The sequence below is a fragment of the Mesoplodon densirostris genome, chromosome 9, assembly GCF_025265405.1.
Source record: "Mesoplodon densirostris isolate mMesDen1 chromosome 9, mMesDen1 primary haplotype, whole genome shotgun sequence".
Taxonomy (NCBI): Eukaryota; Metazoa; Chordata; class Mammalia; order Artiodactyla; family Ziphiidae; genus Mesoplodon; species Mesoplodon densirostris.
In genome coordinates this window covers 11,816,529-11,831,934 of record NC_082669.1, presented here as the reverse complement: position 1 = coordinate 11,831,934, position 15,406 = coordinate 11,816,529, and the positions used below count along the sequence as shown (strand labels likewise).

The 15,406-nt window shown below is 36.8% G+C and overlaps 1 protein-coding gene across 1 annotated transcript in view; it reads right to left on the bottom strand.

The window, feature by feature from the left end:
- The window catches only part of GNAT3 (G protein subunit alpha transducin 3), a 68,858-nt gene that overhangs the window by 28,400 nt on the left and 25,052 nt on the right, over positions 1 to 15,406 (bottom strand). The window contains 3 exon segments of the mRNA XM_060108838.1: positions 4,508 to 4,551; positions 5,596 to 5,720; positions 7,405 to 7,447. Of these exon segments, the coding sequence (XP_059964821.1) occupies positions 4,508 to 4,551; positions 5,596 to 5,720; positions 7,405 to 7,447 (212 nt within the window).

Genomic DNA, 15,406 nt, shown 5'->3' with positions numbered 1-15,406 from the left:
CATCTATGTTCATCAGTGATATTGGCCTGTAGTTTTCTGCCTTTGCAACATCCTTGTCTGGTTTTGGTGTCAGGGTGATGGTGGCCTCGTAGAATGAGTTTGGGAGTGTTCCTCCCTCTGCTATATTTTGGAAGAGTTTGAGAAGGATAGGTGTTAGCTCTTCTCTAAATGTTTGATAGAATTCGCCTGTGAACCCATCTGGTCCTGGGCTTTTGTTTGTTGGAAGATTTTTAATCACAGTTTCAATTTCAGTGCTTGTGATTGGTCTATTTATATTTTCTATTTCTTCCTGAGTCAGTCTTGGCAGGTTGTGCATTTCTAAGAATTTGTCCATTTCTTCCAGGTTGTCCATTTTATTGGCATAGAGTTGCTTGTAGTAATCTCTCATGATCCTTTGTATTTCTGCAGTGTCAGTTGTTATTGCTCCTTTTTCAATTCTAGTTCTAGTGATTTGAGTGTTCTCCCTTTTTTTTTTTTGATGAGTCGGGCTAATGGTTTATCAATTTTGTTTATCTTCTCAGAGAACCAGCTTTTAGTTTTATTGATCTTTGCTCTTATTTCCTTCATTTCTTTTTCATTTATTTCTGATCTGATCTTTATGATTTCGTTCCCTCTGCTAACTTTGGGGTTTTTTTTTTTTTCTTCTTTCTCTAATTCCTTTAGGTGCAAGGTTAGGTTGTTTATTCAAAATGTTTCCTGTTTCTTAAGGTAGGATTGTATTGCTATAAACTTCCCTCTTAGAACTGCTTTTGCTGCATCCCACAGGTTTTGGTTCATTGTGTTTTCATTGTCATTTATTCCAAGGTATTTTTTTTATTTCCTCTTTGACTTCTTCAGTTATCTCTTGGTTATTAAGTAGTGTATTGTTTAGCCTCCATGCATTTGTATTTTTTATGGATCTTTCCCTATAATTCATATCTAGTCTCATAGCATTGTGATCGGAAAAGATACTTGAAACAATTTCAATTTTCTTACATTTACCAAGGCTTGATTTGTGACCCAAGATATGGTCTATCCTGGAGAATATTCCATGGGCACTTGAGAAAATTGTGTATTCTGTTGTTTTTGGATGGTATGTCCTATAAATATCAATCAAGTCCATCTTGTTTAATGTATCATTTAAAGCTTGTGTTTCCTTATTTATTTTCATTTTGGATGATCTGTCCATTGGTGAAAGTGGCGTGTTAAAGTCCCCTACTATGAGTGTGTTACTGTCGATTTCCCCTTTTATGGCTGTCAGTATTTTCCTTATGTATTGAGTTGCTCCTATGTTGGGTGCATAAATATTTACAATTGTTATATCTTCTTTTGGCTCGATCCCTTGATCATTATGTAGTGTCCTTCTTTGTCTCTTGTAACAGTCCTTATTTAAAAGTCTGTTTTGTCTCATATGAGGATTGCTACTTCAGCTTTCTTTTGGTTTCCATTTGCATGGAATATCTTTTTCCATCCCCTCACTTTCAGTCTGTATGTGTCCCTAGGTCTGAAGTGGGTGTCTTGTAGACAGCATATATATGGGTCTTGTTTTTGTATCCATTCAGCCAGTCTGTGTCTTTTCCTGGAAGCATTTAATCCATTTACATTTAAGGTAATTATCGAAGTGTATGTTCCTATTCCAATTTTCTTAATTGTTTTCAGTTTGTTATTGTAGGTCTTTTCTTTCTCTTGTGTTTCTTGCCTAGCAAAGTTCCTTTAGCATTTGTTGTAAAGCTGGTTTGGTGTTGCTGAACTTCACCTTTTGTTTGTCTGTAAAGGCTTTAATTTCTCCATCAAATCTGAATGAGATCCTTGCTGGTTAGAGTAATCTTGGTTGTAGGTTTTACTCCTTCATCACTTTAAATATATCCTGCCAATCCCTTCTGGCTTGCAGAGTTTCTGCTGAAAGATCAGCTCTTAACCTTATGGGGATTCCCTTGTGTGTTATTTGTTGTTTTTCCCTTGCTGCTTTTAATATGTTTTCTTTGTATTTAATTTTTGACAGTTTGATTAATATGTGTCTTGCCGTGTTTCTCCTTGGATTTATCCTGTGTGGGACTCTCTGTGCCTCCTGTACTTGATTAACTATTTCCTTTCCCATATTAGGGAAGTTTTCAACTCTAATCTCTTCAAATATTTTCTCAGTCCCTTTCTTTTTGTCTTCTTCTTCTGGAACCTCTAAAATTTGAATATTGGTGCGTTTAATGTTGTCCCAGAGGTCTCTGAGACTGTCCTCAGTTCTTTCATTCTTTTTTTAAAATTCTGCTCTGCAGTAGTTATTTCCACTGTTTTGTCTTCCAGGTCACTTCTCCGTTCTTCTGCCTCAGTTATTCTGCTATTGATCCATCTAGAGTATTTTTAATTTCATTTATTGTGTTGCTCATCGTTGCTTGATTCATCTTTAGTTCTTCTAGGTCCTTGTTAACTGTTTCTTGCATTTTCTCTATTCTATTTCCAAGATTTTGGATCATCTTTACTAACATTATTCTGAATTCTTTTTAAGGTAGACTGTCTATTTCCTCTTCATTTGTTAGGTCTGTTGGCTTTTAAGCTTGCTCCTTCATCTGCTGTGTGTTTTTCTGTCTTCCCATTTTGCTTATCGTACTGTGTTTGTGGTCTCCTTTTCTCAAGCTGCAGGTTCGTAGTTCCCGTTGTTTTTGGTATCTGTCCCCAGTGGCTAAGGTTGATTCAGTGGGTTGTGTAGGCTTCCTGGTGGAGGGGACTAGTGCCTGTGTTCTGGTGGATGAGGGTGGTTCTTGTCTTTCTGGTGGGCAGTTCCACATCTGGTGGTGTGTTTTAGGGTGTCTGTGACCTTATTTTGATTTTATGCAGCCTCTCTGCTAATGGGTGGGTCTGTTTTCCTGTTCTGCTAGTTGTTTGGCATAGGGTATCCAGCACTGTAGCTTGCTGGTCATTGAGTGAAGCTGGGTGTTGGTGTTGAGATGGAGATCTCTGGGAGATTTTCGCCATTTGCTATTATGTGGAGCTGGGAGGTCTCTTGTGGACCAGTGTCCTGAAGTTGGCTCTCCCACCTCAGAGGCACAGCACTGACTCCTGGCTGGAGCACCAAGAGCCTTTCAGCCACACAGCTCAGAATAAAATGGAGAGAAAATAGAAAGAAAGAGGAAAAAATAAAATAAAGTAAGATAAAATAAATTTATTAAAATAAAAAATAATTATCATGAAAAAATTTTTATAGTAAAAAAAAAAAGAAAAAAGAATGGACGGACAGATCCTAGGACAAATAGTGAAAGCAAAACTATACAGACAAAATCTCACACAGAAGCATACTCATACACACTCACAAAAAGAGGAAAAGGGGTAAAAATAGTATATCGTGCTCCCAAAATCCACCTCCTTAATTTGGGATGATTCGTTGTCTATTCAAGTATTCCACAAATGCAGGGTACATTAAGTTGATTGTGGAGCTTTAATCTGCTGCTTCTGAGGCTTCTGGGAGAGATGTCCCTTTCTCTTCTTTGTTCGCGCAGCTCCCGGGGCTCAGCTTTAGATTTGGCTCCGCCTCTGTGTGTAGGTCACCTGAGGGCGTCTGTTCTTCGCTCAGACAGGACGGGGTTAAAGGAGCAGCTGACTAGGGGGCCCTGGCTCACTCGGGCCGGGAGAGGGAGGGGTACAGAATGCGGGGCAAGCCTGCAGCGGCAGAGGCCAGTGTGATGTTGCAGCAGCCTGAGGCGCTCCGTGTGTTCTCCTGGGGAAGTTGGCCCTGAATCCTGGGACCCTGGCAGTGGCGGGCTGCATATGCTCTCGGGAGGGGAGTTGTGGAGAGTGACCTGAGCTCACTCACAGGCTTCTTGGTGGCGCCAGCAGCAGCCTTAGCATCTCATGCCCGTCTCTGGGGTCCGTGCTGATAGCCGCGGCTCGTGCCCGTCTCTGGAGCTCCTTTAAGCAGTGCTCTTAATCCCCTCTCCTTGCGCACCAGGAAACAAAGAGACAGGAAAAAGTCTCTTGCCTCTTTGGCAGCTCCAGACTTTTTCCCGGACTCCCTTCCGGCCAGCCGTGGTGCACTAGCCCCCTGCAGGCTGTGTTCACGCCGCCAACCCCAGTCCTCTCCCTGGGATCTGACCTCTGAAGCCCGAGCCTGAGCTCCCAGCCCCGCCTGCCCCGGCGGGTGAGCAGACAAGCCTCTTGGGCTGGTGAGTGCTGGTTGGCACTGATCCTCTGTGCAGGAATCTCTCCGCTTTGCCCTCCACACCCCTGTTGTGCTCTCCTCCACACCTCTAAAGCTTTCCCTCTCCACCACCCACAGTCTCTGCCCACGAAGGGGCTTCCTAGTGTGTGGAAACCTTTTTTCCTTCAAACCTCCCTCCCACTGGTACAGGTCCCGTCCCTATTCTTTTGTCTCTGTTTATTCTTTTTTCTTTTGCCCTACCCAGGTACGTGGGGACTTTTTTGTCTTTTGGCGTGTCTGAGGTCTTCTGTCAGCGTTCAGTAGGTGTTCTGTAGGAGCAGTTCCACGTGTAGATGTATTTCTGATGTATCTGTGGGGAGGAGGGTGACCTCCGTGTCTTACTCTTCCGCCATCTTCCGTGTTGACTATTCTTAATGGAGGCTCTGCTGAGAAAAGAAAAGAGGGATGGGGCAGAATGAGGAGAATGATGCTTTTTTTAATAATAGAAGTAATATTTGCTCATTGTAGAAAATGTGAAAAGCTCAGCAATATTCAAAATAAAAGTGAAATGTTACTTTAAATCCTACTACTGACAGAAAATTTTTTCAATATCGGTATGTGTTTTCCCACTTTAAAAAATTATCTATTTGATCATAAATAGATAAGATAAAGATTTCTATGCAATCTTGTATCTTGGTTTTTCACTTAACGTAAGTATTTTCTTTTATTAGGAGTTTCTCACCGACATATAGCTTGTAATGAATGTAAAATATTAATTGAAGGGTAAATAGTCCTATAATTTCACAATCTATTTGTTGTGTTTTATTTTAAGGTACTTTATTCTTTCCCATATTTAATTATTTTAAATAAGACTGATATAAATATCTTTGTACATAAATTTCCATATTTTCATATTTACATTCTTTTATTTTTATACATTTTAACATTTAAATTATTTCATTATTAAAATGATCAGAAATATATTTGGAAGATCAATAATTATTTTCCCAGCTTACTTTGTATATTAGAAAAATTATTTCTACAACTTTTCTGTAGCATATAATTTTACAGGTAGTCATGAGAAATATTCACTTCTCAAAACTTCACCCTATTGGGTAATATTATTTTTAAATTATTCACTGATTTACTAAGATGAAAAATAAATTGTTATTGCTTTAATTTTTATTCATTTTTTATTAGTGAAGTTCAACTAAAAAAATATATATATTTAATAGATATTTGAAATTTTGTCTTTGAACTATTCATTCATAGCCTCATCCTATTTCTATATATTGGGCAGCTTATTGTTGTTCTTAATCTGTATATTCATCATTTATCATATCTATTATAGATATTTTTCTAGTTTTCTATTTTTTCTTTGTTTTAATTTTTTTATAGCTAAATAGTTGTGGTTGTTGTTTTAACTGCATTTAACCCCATAGAGAATAGAGAGGTAAGAAGGGTAAGAGGGATCCAAGCATGATTACAACCTGAAGGAAAAGAACAGGTGAACACAGCCGTGATGTTATAAGAGAATGTGAGATGACCTGGGGGCAGGATGGAGCTGAAGCCCCCAAAGCAGTGTGATCGGGGACCATGATCAAGAAGTCCTGTTCTTCAAAGACAGGAAAAAAGTCAAAAATTTGTTGCAGATAGAGGTGACAGAAGATTTCAAAAGTGGGACTTAGATACTGGTTGTTATGGAACTTACATTATTACCTAGGAAGAACAAAAAAAACCTGGTTTAGATTACAAACAGATAATTTCATCATTAACTAGGATCATCCCCTCACAGGATATGTTCCAAAGAACAAGATCCTCAAACATAATCATTTTTGAGCTTACTTTTCTTTTTTTTTATCATTCATACATTTTTTTTATTTTACTTTATTTTTTTTACATCTTTATTGGAGTATATTGCTTTACAATGGTGTGTTAGTTTCTGCTTTATAACAAAGTGAATCAGTTATACATAAACATATGTTCCCATATCTCTTCCCTCTTGTGTCTCCCTCCCTCCCACCCTCCCTATCCCACCCCTCCAGGCGGTCACAAAGCACCGAGCTGATCTCCCAGTGCTATGCGGCTGCTTCCCACTAGCTATCTACCTTACGTTTGGTAGTGTACATATGTCCATGCCTCTCTCTCGCTTTGTCACAGCTTACCCTTCCTGCTCCCCATATCCTCAAGTCCATTCTCTAGTAGGTCTTTGTCTTTATTCCTGTCTTACCCCTAGGTTCTTCATGACATTTTTTTCCTTAAATTCCGTATATATGTGTTAGCATACTGTATTTGTCTTTCTCTTTCTGACTTACTTCACTCTGTATGACAGACTCTAGGTCTATCCACCTCATTACAAATAGCTCAATTTCGTTTCTTTTTATGGCTGAGTAATATTCCATTTGAAAAAATGAAAGCATTTCCACTAAGATAAGGAACAAGACAAGCTTGCCCTCTCTCACCATGCTTATTCAACATAGTTTTAGAAGTTTTAGCCACAGCAATCAGAGAAGAAAAGGAAATAAAAGGAATCCAAATCGGAAAAGGAGAAGTAATGCTGTCACTGTTTGCAGATGACATGATACTATACATAGAGAATCCTAAAGATGCTACCAGAAAACTACTAGAGCTAATCAATGAAGTTGAGCTTTTCATTATCTTCTTCTCCTATATCAATAATGTTCCTTTAAAATTCTCCAGCAGTGACAGAGCCATGAGATTTCATGTATTCATCTCCCCTTATCAATGCCATTTTACTCATTTAGACATCACATTCTTGAATTACAGCATTTTTGTGTTATGTCCTTATTAAGAAATTCAGGTCTGTGTATTTTATTAGAAAGAGAAAAAAAATGTAGAGAAAATAAATGAAAAATAAATTGAAATCCGTGATGGTAAAAACTTTAAATATGCATTTCATTCCCAGGTATACAAACTGCCAATTAGGTTAAAAATATTGTTTCCTCCTAAATTCAAATGGATCACTGACATATTTTGAAATGTTTATGGCTTATGTTCACAATATTGACCATAAATCATACCTATACTAATATATTTGAAACATAATTGCTACTAAGTTTGAGAGGCAAAATGCAAAAGAAAAATGGAAATTACAATATTACTCACTTGTTATGCTTTCTGCTAAAGTATAGGAGGAATATTTGCACAGGAAATGTGACAGCTCTACCACTACGTGTGATTTAGAGACTATCCATCAGATTTTCCAAAAGTATTTATTTTAGTAATGGGCAAATACACGGACAGACAGAAATCAAATATTCAACGTTTAAAATACCTACTTCATTTCTTTCACAATGGTACTTTTTCCAGATTCTCCTCCTCCTGCAACAGAAAGATGGGAGTGTTATCAACTGATACACCAAGTTCATATAGATATTAAAACCTGTGACTATCACTTTCTTGTGGGTAAATCTTTTACAGACACCTCTCCAATGTAAAGAAGGAGAGTAATCTGGCAAGTTTTGAAAGGTATTATTAGTTGTTTACTTTCAATGATAGTAGCAACCCCTCTGTTTTGATATTAGATTCAGATATAGGTCTGGCTCCAAGGTAGAGAGTATTTTCTAAAACAAGAAGTGTATACCATCAGGAAAAAATTCTATTGCATTCGAACATAATTTGGAACGCTTCTATCTCCTGTGTTTGCAACTCTCCCCCAAAATGGTCCCAACTTCATAGTCTCTAGATCACACTCATTCTCCCAGAATGTCTCCTCCTATATCCTATTTGATTAAACAGCAAGGAAAATAAAAACCTGAGACAATAATCTTTTATTTCCAGAAGAGTTCAAAGACTATTTTGATTGAAGGAGGGGCTCTTGTTTTTGTCATCATGTTTACCTTGTTATACAGGCACTTTCTCTTTGATTTAAGCATAGGAAAGTTGTTAATAATACTAAGCAAACCTAAAGAGCATGTGGGATAACAGTGATATAGGAATGTCTCAAAATGGATTACACATTCCTGGGGGAGGGGCGGGGTGGTGGTAATGTCATAGAGAACCAGTTGCATTTATCTGGGACATCTATTTAGTTGATGATATGCAATGTACAACTTTATTTTGGTATAGTTGGCAAACATGTAGAAGGATACAAAATTCACATGATTTAAAAAATTTAAAACATGAACCTTTAATGAAAAGATCAGTGATTATTTCAGGCTATGCCTCAAGGCCTTTTGAGAATATTTCTTGAGTCTCCTTTACCTGTAAGGCGTATTTATTTGGGAAGTGAAGACCAAGAAGTACTGAAATAAAGTGTGATGACTTAGATTTGAGGATTTGGCTCTGTGCTTGTATGTGTGCTTGTGTGTGTGTGTGTGTGTGTACGTACATGTGTGCGTGTGTGAGAGAGATCTTCAGTAAATCCTTTAACCTCTTAGTTTCCTCATCTATAAACTGAGAATACTTACCTCAAGATTATTAGAAGACCATGATGACATAATACGCATGAAATCGTTTGCAAACTACAACACAAAATAAAACATAAAGTGATGTTATTTGAGAATCAAGGTCATAAGAAACATTGCAGTGTTTTGTAAAACAAAACAGTCTGAAGACACCCTACATGTATTACACAAATGATGTGGGAGCAACTGAATGTCCATGTGGAAAAAGAACATTGACTCTGAAATGACAACAAGCCAAAATTAATTTGAAGTGATTTGTAAGGATAAATGCAATGGGACTCAGGAGAATTCATATAAGGATGTTCAAAATGATTAATAGAATAAAAATGACAACTGTATGAAAAGAGACTAAAAAGGAATATGACTCTTGAGAGTGGAAATGATGAGAGAATTTGATTAAAACTACTATAATATGTAGGGTATGGATAGACTGTAAAAACAGTCTTTCAATTTTTTTACTCATCTATGAGTCCTAAACATGTAAGGGATGTGGGTGGGGAAGGAGCAAATTCAGGCAACTTTTTTTTTTTATTGAAGTATAGTTGATTTACAGTGTTGTGTTAATTATTTTTGTAGAACAAAGTGACTCATTTATATATATATATATACACACACACACACACACACACACATATATACACACACACATCCTTTTACATATTCTTTTCCATTATGGTTTATCACAGGATACTGAATATAGTTCCCTGTGCTATACGGTAGGACCTTGTTGTTTATCCATTCTAAATATAATAGTTTGCATCTGCTAATCCCAAACTCCCAATCCATCCCTCTCCCACCCCCATCCCCTTGGTAGCCACCAGTCTGTTCCCTATGTCCCTGATTCTGTTTCTGTTTCATAGATAGGTTCATTTGTGTCGTATTTTAGATTCCACACATAAGTGATATCATATGGTATTTGTCTTTCTCTTTCTGACTTACTTCACTTAGTATGATCATCTCTAGTTGCATCCATGTTGCTGCAAATGGCATTATTTCATTCTCTTTTATGGCTGAGTAATATCCATTGTATATATGTGCCACATCTTCTTTATCCATTCATCTGTCGATGGACAGTTACGTTGTTTCCATGTCTTGGCTACTGTGAACAGTGCTGCTATGAACATAAGGGTACATGTATCTTTTGGAATTAGAGTTTTGTCTGAATATATGCCCAGGAATGGGATTGCTGGATCATATGGTAATTCTATTTTTAGTTTTCCGAGGAACCTTCATGCTGTTTTCCACCGTGGCTGCACCAACTACACCTACAGTGTAGAAGGGCTCCCTTTTCTCCACACCCTCTCCAGCATTTGTTATTTGTAGACTTTTTAGTGATGTCAGGCAGTTTCTTGAAGTTTGTATGTTCTGGTTTTATAGATGGGAGAAAATCAGGGAGTCACCAAGAATTGGTAAAACCTGATAATACAAATGTGTTCATAAAAGTTTTATATAGAATCACTAAACTCTGAAGCATTGAGGAAAACTCAGTGTTTTATAATTGATATGAAATCATATCTTTTAAAATGTATCCTCAGGTTATAATTACCATTCATCAATGAAATATGTGAAATATGTGAATATCATTGAAATATGATATTGACCAAGGACCTGATATAACATGCCAATGAGTAAATTTTTAGTCTTATACTAATTTCTGTATCCTTAAGAGAAGCAAAGGCCTTGAAATATTATTGTGAAATTGGGTTACAGGACATCTTCAAAGTCTGTATGCTTGTTAATTTTGGACAAATTTCAAAGTAGCACAACTAAAGCAATTTAAAGAATTTCCAGGAGAAACCCAAATTCAGGAAAACTAATTAACAGACATAAACATATCCCTTACCAGCATGGCAATCAACTGCCTTGTTTTACCAAAACTAGTATGACTTTAATTAATTAATTAATTAATTAATTAATTTTTGGCTGTGTTGGGTCTTTGTTTCTGCGCGAGGGCTTTCTCTAGTTGTGGCAAGGGGGGCCACTCTTCATCGCGATGCATGGGCCTCTCACTATCGCGGCCTCTCTTGTGGAGCACAGGCTCCAGATGCGCAGGCTCAGTAGTTGTGGCTCACGGGCCTAGTTGCTCCGCGGCATGTGGGATCTTCCCAGACCAGGGCTCAAACCCGTGTCCCCTGCATTAGCAGACAGATTCTCAACCACTGCACCACCAGGGAAGCCCCTAGTATGACTTTATGAAAGCAAAAATAATATGACTTCTGGTAACCCTGAATCTCAGAATTTTATTCAAATTACATGAAAATCCATATTGAATCAGAGGACCCTGACTACCCTATTTAAACTTCTAACCCCACTGTCACCCATTATCTTCCTTTCCTTACCCCACTTTTTTCCTAGTACTTACCTCATTCTACAAAGTTACAAATTATTCACATGTTGTTTTTAACTTTTCCTGTCTATCTTCCAAAACTGCAAGGTAAATTCAACAAGGGCAGGGAAATTAGCCTGTTTTGTTCACTTACATATCTGAAGCACCTAGAACAGTGCCTAATAGTAGAATCTCAATGAAATAAATACGTTCTTTAAACTCATATTGAATGCTTGAAAAATAAAATTTTGTCCCCTGTGTTTTGTATCAGTTTCTTCACATAGAATCATTTCTGCCTGACTCCATGTTTTCTTAAGCTGTGATGAACAGATATAACAACCCCTCAATCTAATTATACTTCACAGCAAATTTTTTTTTCTTAGGCATATTTAAATATGTCCAGTTTCTGCACTTATCTGAAAGAGCTGCCCACCTTACAGGATATTGAGGGAATCAGAATGGTGAAGCTATGGAAAATAAGATTTTATTGCCAGTGATGATTTATCGATTCCTCCTCTTGGGTAAACCTCCAGCATACTTGGCTTCATGGTTTTAGGCTAGTGTGGTCCACACCACACAGTGTGAAATTCGGCAACAAAGTTGATAAATGCAAAATCAGTCTCAGCAATTTGCTAATCTTTCTTCATAGACTTTTAATGTAATCAAACAGGAACTCACAGATTGGGCATAACTGTTTCATTTAACAGAGGCTGCCATGTCCAAGAATGAAACATTTGAGATTAAAATGAAAATCATATTAAAATCTCACTTCATGTTTTTGGAAGACAACTGGCTATATTATTTTGAGTGGCTGAGCGTTATTTGTTTGTGACAGTGACAAGAGTAAATCAAGGAGCTTTGCACAGTATCTTGGTTTGCTGGCTTTATATAATTTGCTATTTTGCTCCAGGCTGTGCATCACTTTGAAAGAAAAGTTGGCCAATAAGATTACAAAACTGTTCTTGGTACTTTTTTAAAAAACTCCAACAGTAGAAGTGGACATTAGAAATTGTAGCATCATCCTACACAGCTGAAAGATTTGTAGAATATCTTCTCTAAATATATGTTTTTAATTTTTCTGTATGGAAAATTTCAGAGTTATGGCGAAGTGGGAGGAAAACCAATAGGCCCAATAGGAATTCCGGTACTTGTCCATTCAGGTGTATTTAATACTGCATTTTCTTCAACTAGAGTGGAAATATTGGGGAAAACACTTTGGAGAAAATGTGAGAATGAGAAAAGAATGTCTCATTTCTGACTATCAATTACATTTCCTTACATAATGCTATAATATCTATGATTTCTACAATGAAGTAAAAATAGTTTAGATAATTTTCATTTAATTTTAGTTATCTACCATGAGAATAATATAAAAAGTGTGTAAAGAATTTTTCAGAATTGTACCAGCATATGTATCATGGACAAATACAGTATCAATTAAGAACCACTATTGGACACACACAAAATTTTTAAATAATCACAACCAAATTTCATTATATTAACTCTGTATTACTTAGTCAAAAAATTATTACAAATTTGGAAAAAAAGTGATTTTTAGACTGAGAGAGTTAATATACATTTAAAATGGTCTTTTATACTTCATAAATATGGCCAGTTGGTAATCATACTGATGACACTAAGACCTGGCAAGTTTCCAGAATTATTTCTGACACTAGTGGGTATGGTATTATCCAAAGATTGTTGGTAACTAATCTTTCATGATGTGTGTCAAATAATCACTTTTGAAAAATAGTATGTACTCACCAATGAAACTCCGTATGAAACATTAATATTTTATTTTGGAAAACTTTAAAAAAAGGCACCTGGATCATTTCTTCCTCTATATGGCGACTTCAGTCTTCCATATGAAGGTCCAGTATAGGCAACTACAACATTAACCAGAAAATTCCTGAAGAAAAGCCCATCTGTCCAAAATCTCATCTATTATTTGGAACCCCACTGCAAAGTTAATAAATTATTGAGTACCATTCTCACAACGTTTCTACGTCTTAGTTCACAATAATCATTCCATTCTTGTAAGATTAGACCGTGTTAGAGAGCCAAATATAGACATAACAATAGCGTGTTTACACAGGCCAAGGGCATCCTGAAATAATCTCTTCCTTCCTATTTGTGGTCGTCAGTAAGGGGTCAAGGGGTATCAAGGGAATTTTAACGAGATATGCATTTATTTCTTAGAAGTAGAAAGGGTTTCAAATAATTAAATATTTAAATTTATACTTAATTCATACTTTGATACAAATTATTTTATTCTTAATAGGTATAAATTAGAGATTTTATTCCACATTTTCATTTGCAAATACCAAAAAATTTTTAAAGCTACATGATATTTATACCTGTAACTGAATTTCACCTGAACACACTTGAGGCCTGCTCACTCATTTCATACAACTTGTTAAAACAGGCAAAATGAAAATAAACTGTGACTTATAATCAATCATGCAGAAGCTTTTTTGTAGGTGGTCTTAAAATCACATAATTGTGCAGAAGAATGAAACGTTAGAAATCAACCAGCTGTGCACTTGTCTTCCTTCTATGCATGAGAAAAATGAGTCTAGTAGAGATTATGATACTCATCCAAAGTCCCAGACCTACTTTAAAACAAAGAGATTAAGTCTCCTGACTCGCATATTAATGCTATAATGTTGCTTTCTTTTTAAAAAAAATTATTTTATTTATTTATTTTTGGCTGTGTTGGGTCTTCACTGCTGCACGCGGGCTTTCTCTAGTTGTGGCGAGCAGGGACTAGTCTTCGTTGTGGTGCGTGGGCTTCTCATTGCAGTGGCTTCTCTTGTTGCGGAGCACGGGCTCTAGGCATGTGGGCTTCGGTAGTTGTGACATGTGGGCTCAGTAGTTGTGGCTTGCGGGCTCTAGAACGCAGGCTCAGTAGTTGTGGTGCATGGGCTTAGTTGCTCCACAGTGTGTGGGATCTTCCTGGACCAGGGCTCGAACCCATGTCCCCTGCATTGGCAGGTGGATTCTTAACCACTGCACCACCAGGAAAGCCCTGTTGCTTTCTTTTTAGGTATGCACTGGTAATGTCAATATCAAAATGATGTCAAGACATAAGTTATTTTAAAATCACTTATTTTAAGTTAATATGGAAGAAGTGAACTTTCATAGACATATGGGTTTGCAGTGTCTGCTTGTCATCTGTTGGTGGACTGTTGGCATAAAAGATTTTTAGGGTAACACTTTTTGAAGTGACTTGATTTTATTACACTCACTATTCCTCTTTCTCATTGAGCAACAACAAACTTACCTGTCTCTTTCACATTACAACCCTTCAAATAGGCTAGACGGGGTAGAACAATGTAATAAGCAAACTCATGCTTTGGAATTAAATAAAAGTGAGTGTGTACTCATTGCTGACTTTGGGTGTCTTGATCAAAATTAATTTCTGAGAGTATCCTCTTTCATAAAATTGACTTATTAATATCTACCTCTTAGGGTTTGGGTAGATTAATATATAAAGTACCTGGTGCATACTCTAACTTACAGTGAGCTCTCAACATTCTCTATTATTTTAAGCATGCCCCACCTTTTTTCCAAGAGACTTTTCAAGTATAATATGTTCCACTCCTTTAACCCTTCCTCATGGAACATGAGTTTTAGATTCCTTACCCTCTGAACCACACTCCATGCAAGAGCCAATGTCCTTTTGAAACACTGTCCTACTGAAAATGGTGCCATAGATATCGGGTGATTTTATTGAGAGCACTGATATTCTGATGTAGTAAGATAGGGGTGCAACATAGGACTCCCTCAATCCTGGTACTTATTTCTAAATAGAACATTTTTCTTAATAGAGACCATGATTAGTTTGTCTCTTTTCTTCTTCTTTTCTTTTTTGTTTGTTGGGTTTTTTTTGTAGCTTTACTACTTTTCTTTCTTTTTTTTTTTTTTTTTTACCTGTATTGAGCTTGTAGCAGTTAATTTGTTGCTACTCTTTTCACATCACCTCTTAGCAAACAGATTCTCCCTCATACTACATGTGTATACTGCATGACTATAGTTGATTTTGAGCCTCAGTTGAAGATAGCTTTTAAATTCCATTTTGCTCATTTGGGCCAAGCATTTCTGCTAGTTGAGATCACTTGGAATATTGATTTTCCTGTCACTATATCCTTCCAAATTCTGAATCTTACTCAAGTGTGAAATGTTGCCTTATCTATCTTTACCCAAATCCCTGATAAGAGCATTGAAGAGGAGAAGGTCAAGGACAGGAAGCTGTCAGGCTCATTCATCATCATAAGTCCTTATTCACTGTCTGTAGTTAATGATGCTAAATGTTCCCCATTAAATATGACAATTACTGCAGGTTTTTGTACATACTATTTATCCTGTTTAAGGAATTGCCTTCTATTCCTAGTGTGATAAAAATTTTTATCTGGAATGGATAAAAAGAAGTTTATTGTGTGTGCGCATGCATACATGCACGCATGCGTGTATCTCCTGTCATAAGCATGATCTTTCTCCTTTGATAATGTGAATATATTAATCTTCTAATAGTATTTCAACAAGGCA